This window comes from Oncorhynchus masou, chromosome 29 (genome assembly GCF_036934945.1).
Source record: "Oncorhynchus masou masou isolate Uvic2021 chromosome 29, UVic_Omas_1.1, whole genome shotgun sequence".
NCBI classification, from domain to species: Eukaryota; Metazoa; Chordata; class Actinopteri; order Salmoniformes; family Salmonidae; genus Oncorhynchus; species Oncorhynchus masou.
In genome coordinates, this window is record NC_088240.1 from 69,715,827 (window position 1) to 69,721,826 (window position 6,000).

General features: G+C 41.1%; 1 protein-coding gene across 1 annotated transcript; it reads left to right on the forward strand.

Annotated features, from left to right (window-relative positions):
* Window positions 1–3,777: 3,777 nt before the first annotated feature.
* LOC135521292 (gamma-glutamylcyclotransferase-like) lies at window positions 3,778–5,571 on the forward strand. The gene is made up of 4 exons (XM_064947212.1): window positions 3,778–4,090; window positions 4,299–4,450; window positions 4,811–4,943; window positions 5,174–5,571. Exons 1-4 carry the CDS (start codon window positions 3,875–3,877, stop codon window positions 5,318–5,320), a joined length of 648 nt encoding a protein of 215 aa, XP_064803284.1. The 5' UTR covers window positions 3,778–3,874; the 3' UTR covers window positions 5,321–5,571.
* The last annotated feature ends 429 nt before the right edge of the window (window positions 5,572–6,000 follow it).

The window sequence follows — 6,000 nt, forward strand, 5'->3', positions numbered from 1 at the left end:
TGTCATTATGGGGTATTGTGTGTAGATTGACATTTAAGAAAAAAATATTCGTATTTTTCTTCTTACATTTCCTTCTTACATCAGCTGATATCTCAAAGCGCTGTACAGAAACCCAGCCTAAAACCCAGAACAGCAAGCAATGCAGGTGTAGAAGCACGGTGGCTAGGAAAAACTCCCTAGGAAGGCTAGAACCTTGTAAGAAACCTAGAGAGGAACCAGGCTATGAGGGGTGGCCAGTCCTCTTCTGGTGGTGCCAGGTGGAGATTATAACAGAACATGGACAAGATGTTCAAATGTTCATAAATGACCAGCAGGGTCAAATAATAATAACAATCACAGTGGTTGTAAAGGGTGCAACAGGTCAACACCTCCGGAGATTAATGTCAGTTGGCTTTTCATAGCCGATCATTCAGAGTATCTCTACCGCTCCTGCTGTCTCTAGAGAGTTGAAAACAGCAGGTCTGGGACAGGTAGCACATCCGGTGAACAGGTCAGGGTTCCATAGTCGCAGGCAGAAGAGTTAAAACTGGAGCAGCAGCACGGCCAGATGGACTGGGGACAGCAAGGAGTCATCAGGCCAGGTCGTCCTTAGTCATGGTCCTAGAGCTCAGGTCCTCCGAGAGAGAGAAAGAAAGAAAGAAAAAAAGAGAAAGAGAGAAAGAGAGAATTAGAGAGAGCATACTTAAATTCACACAGGACACCGGATAAGACAGGACAAATACTCACTGCCCCAATACAGACTGCCCCAAGCCCCCCAACACATAAACTACTGCAACATAAATACTGGATCACGTCAGTGTCTCAACCCACTCATGTGACGCACCCCTCCTAGGGACGGCATGGAAGAGCACCAGTAAGCCAGTGACTCAGCCCCTGTAATAGGGTTAGAGGCAGAGAATCCCAGTGGAGAGAAGGGAACTGGCCAGGCAGAGACAGCCAGGGCGGTTCTTTGCTCCAGTGCCTTTCCGTTCACCTTCACATTCCTGGGCCAGACTACACTCAAACATAGGATCTACTGAAGAGATGAGTCTTCAATAAAGACTTAAATCTCTCACATGGGTAGGCAGACCATTCCAAAATGGAGCTCTATAGGAGAAAGTCCTGCCTCCAGCTGTTTGCATAGAAATTCTAGGGACAGTTATGAGGCCTGCGTATTGTGACCATAGTGTGTACGTGTAGGTTTGTACGGAAGGACCAAATCGGAAAGATAGGTAGGTGCAAGCCCATGTAATGCTTTGTAGGTTAGCAGTAAAACCTTGAAAACAGCCCTTGCCTTAACAGGAAGCCAGTGTAGAGAGGCTAGCAATGGAGTAATATGATCACATTTTTTGGTTCTAGTCAAGATTCTAGCAGCCGTGTTTAGCACTAACATAAGTTTATTTATCCGGGTAGCCGGAAAGTAGAGCATTGCAGTATTATAACCTAGAAGTGACAAAAGCATGGATACATTTTTTCTGCATAACTTTTGGACAGAAAGTTTCTGATTTTTGCAATGTTACGTAGATGGAAAAAAGCTGTCCTTGAAACAGTCTTGATATGTTTGTCAAAAGAGAAATCAGGGTCCAGAGTAACACCGAGGTCCTTCATAGTTTTATTTGAGACAACTGTACAACCATCAAGATTAATTGTCAGATTCAACAGAAGATCTCTTTGTTTCTTGGGACCGAGAACAAGCATTTCTGTTTTGTCCGAGTTTAAAAGTAGAACATTTGCAGCCATAAACTTCTTTATGTCTGAAACACAGCGAGGGAAATTTTGGGGCTTCACCATGTTTCATCAAAATGTACAGCTGTGTGTCATCCGCATAGCAGTGAAAGATAACATTATGTTTCCGAATAACATCACCAAAATGTACAGTTAATTTGTCAGAGGATAAACCATCCACAGAGACAAACGTTGAATCCATTTTAGAATATGGCTGTCATGTAACAAAATGTGGAAAAATTCAAATGGTCTGATTGCTTTCCGAAAGCATTGTACGTTTTCGCAAGGATGTTTCCTAGTAAAATAAATGATAGACTGTAGTTCACAGAACCCCCTCTCCACATACTGTACGTACCTGGTCTTGACCAGCCTAGACAGGCGGTGGTGGGCAGACAGCTGGGGGGATTTCCTCCAGGAAGATAAGGATGACCCTTTGCTCCACCAGCAGATGGAGGGTGTGGCCAGTTACTGTTCAGGAAGTTATGACTCACCACACACACGGTGTAGCCGCTGCCTGGAACCAGACCAGTAAGAAGGATCATTAGATGGTGATGCCATAGGCTTGGTATTTTTAACCAGTGCGTCTGTATATAGTATTTCTAGTGGTCCAGGATACCTACCATAGAGGCTGTCTGTGATGTAGTCCACAATGTCCTTCCCCAATTGGAAGTCCCTGCTATGCAGACATAGACGCAGGGAGACCCCCTCTACTCCAGGCCGGGAAGTAGCTGCTCCACCACCCAGCGCTCGTATCTCCCACTGTACAATACAAAGGCATCATAGCAACAGCCTCCGTACAGTCTCTTCAAGCCAGGTGCGGATGATGTGGCAGAAGGCTGGCAGGTATTCCCAAGCAAGCTGATGGAGCAGCACCACCAGCATGAAGAGGAATTAAATTCCTCTAACACTCTTTCTAACTTCCCTTTCCACAAAATAATGCATTAATGCATACACTAAATGTATTGCACAAATTACATTAAAAAATGATTGTATCAGTGGAATATAACTTTAGAATCCTTTTGGAAGTGAAACGTGTATGGTATTGGAAAATATAGTAGCTAACATAAACCTAATCTCCTAATCATACTTCTTAACTTTAATCTTAAAGCTACAATTCACTGAATGCTTCTATTGAGAAAGGATTTACAGGGGGCTGTTGCTACGGATGTGAATATAAGCCCAACAACACTGCAAAAAAGTCTGGTTTCAACATTGGAAGAAAAAGTACCCAATTGTCATACTTGAGTAAAAGTAAAGATACCTTAATAGAAAATTGTTAAAATAAAAGTGAAAGTCACCTTGTAAAATACTACTTGAGTAAAAGTTTAAAAGTATTCAGTTTCAAATACACTTAAGTATCAAAAGTAAAGGTACAGTTGAAGTCGGAAGTTTACATACACTTAGGTTGGAGTCATTAAAACTTGTTTTTCAACGACTCCACAAATTTCTTGTTAACAAACTATCTTTTTGGGAAGTCGGTTAGGACATCTACTTTGTGAATGACACAAGTAATTTTCCCAACAATTGTAATACTCAGTTGAGCACACTCCAACATAATTTACAAACAAAGCATTTGTGTTTAGTGAGTCTGCCAGATCAGATGCAGTAGGGATGACCAGGGATTTTCTCTTTAAGTTTGTTGGACCATTTTCCTGTCCTGCTAAATATTCCAAATGTAACAAATAATTTTGGGTGTCAAGGAATAGTAGAAAGTACATTATTTTCTTTATGGATGTAGTGGAGTAAAACTAAAAGTTGTCAAAAATATAATTAGTAAAGTAAAGTACAGATACCCCCAAAAACGATTTAAGTAGTACTTTAAAGTATTTTTACTTAAGTACTTTAAACCACTGGGCTTCAAGTGGCACTATTAACACACTAGTTTAAATTGCATCTCATTTCACCCAGAATGGATACTATGTTTTGTTGTGATAACTGAATCAGGTTAGAAATGTAATGAAAAAGAATGATCATCTTATCAACTGAAGGGGAGAGGGTGTTCCGTCTGTTTTGTCTGTTCATACATGCCCCTCCTCGTTTAGCGCTCAGCCAATCAGCGGGCCGTCACGCTGAGGTACAGTAGTCGAGCCCTTTCTCTAAAGACCACAAGTAATAAAATAACAACATTATCAACTGGTTAACATACTCACCATCACAAAGCGGATAGACCATGTCATACCTTACTTACACGATTGTACTTGCACTGTTTCATCAACAAATTGCGTCAAAAGCGGTTCCTGCCAACGCAGAAAATAATGGAACAAGTGTTTCAAACTCATCCGTGTCTGACTACTTTATGTATTTCGCTTATGGAAGTAATCTGCTGAAGGAAAGACTGCAGCTGAAGAATCCATCCGCGGTTTTTGTTACAACTGGCAGTTTGAAGGTAGGCTTCAGTGCGTATGTTTTGTTGTGAAGATGCTGAGAAGTTGGCAACAAGCATTGTAGGTTGGCATCGGAGTTTTCATTTGCCATGATACGTGTGCAAGCTATTAATTATGCTGTTAGCAATGCTTTAACAAATAATTGTGATTAGGCTACGTACATGTGATTATGAAGTTACTGTGTATGCTTTTGAATATTCTACTTGACAGGATCATGTGATTCAATTTGGATACTGGAAGAAAGAGTTCAACAACACAAACTCTTGGCATGGTGGTGTTGCTACTATAGAAGAGTCCAAGGGAGATGTGGTCTGGGGAGTGGTCTGGAAGATGGACAAGGACAACCTCATCAGTTTAGACAAGTGGGTGGCTCATTTACAGGCCTATCCCTATGGGGTGCGGTTTGTGAAGTTGAACAGCCCTGAATAGGAATTGTTGCTGAGATGATGTCCTAGGACCTGTAGTGGGATATTCCAAATGTACATATTTGCCCGGAAGGCTTAGTCAACGGAAATAAGCCCCTGGTTCTCCTAGTTCTCTTCCCTCAAGCAGGTCCTAATACAATTCTGGTGCCAGTGGAAAAAGTGGTACAACTGTTATTTATATATAACATTCTGGATTGTTTTACAGACTGTAGAGAATGTCATGAATTTGTAACTTCAATCAACAGCATCTCCCAAGGATGAACAACTTCTATCTGCTCTTAACTGTGTGTTCTCCAGGCAGGAAGGAGTGGGAATAGGATTCTACAGTCCACTAGACGTTACCATTAACACAGACGAGGGAGAGGTCCTCTGTCGCACCTACCAGATGAACAACTTCACAGTTCACCAGACCTCGCCTCCATACAAACAGGTACGCTATATGTCTGTCTTTTGCTACAAAGCAGCCGAATCATACACAAATAATGATTGTTTTGATAGCTGTTTTGAAGGATGCCTCCATTGGCCATATCCAAATGCACGAACAATGCATTTGTGTTATATTTAATGGCAAAATGTCGAAACCCAATACAGAAGTAGAATGATTTATGCAAATACCCATGGGTCGTGTTATTAACAAAAGCAACTAACTTTGTCCTACAGGTTGTTTGTCTTGGAGCAAAACAAAACGGCTTACCTCTGGATTACATTAAGAAGCTGGAGGCAGTGGAAACCAATGGCTACAGCGGTCCGTCCATTTTAGATGACATCACCGCCTTGAAACCTGTTGATAAAGGAAAAAGCTTGTAGATGGTACCAGAGGAAAGAAGATGAAAGAGAAATCACTTACTGTAACAACCTTAAGAGGGAAATTGACATAAGACTCAGTTGTCTAAGTTCAAATGTCCCTGTTGTACTTTTGTGCAACAATCAGCTTAAGTAAAAATGCATTAGAGTAAATTAAAAAAACTAAGTGGCACACTGGTATATATTCCCAAATGTTCTGTGTAAAATGTGAACCAGTCATTTTAGATGTGATACCAAATAAATTGAAAAATGAATGACAATGTCTGGCATAGCATTTTCTTTTACTAAAGTTTCTCTATTTTGCTTGGGAAGTGTGGCAGAGACACTCTCTCTCTCTCTCTCTCTCTCTCTTACACACACACACACACACACACACACACACACACACACACACACACACACACACACACACACACACACACACACACACACACACACACACACACACACACTTGATTGATTGGGTACAATGTCAGGGCTGGTTCCAGACACACAGTGCATTCAGAAAGTATTCAGACCCCTTGACATTTTCCTCATTTAGTTGCTTTACAGCCTTACTCTAAAATAGATATAGTTCCCCCCCCCTCAGCAATCTACACACAATACCCCATAATGACAAAGCAAAAAAGGTTTAGAATTTTTGCCAAATGTAAAAAATGAAATATTACATTTGCATTAAGTTT

Bases quoted from the DNA above. Each gene is read 5' to 3' on its own strand.
- LOC135521292 (XM_064947212.1), top strand. From the start codon at position 3,875: ATGTCATACCTTACTTACACGATTGTACTTGCACTGTTTCATCAACAA. The intron at 4,091-4,298 runs GTAGGCTTCAGT...TCTACTTGACAG, and splicing joins TTACAACTGGCAGTTTGAAG to GATCATGTGATTCAATTTGG. The intron at 4,944-5,173 runs GTACGCTATATG...TTTGTCCTACAG, and splicing joins CCTCGCCTCCATACAAACAG to GTTGTTTGTCTTGGAGCAAA.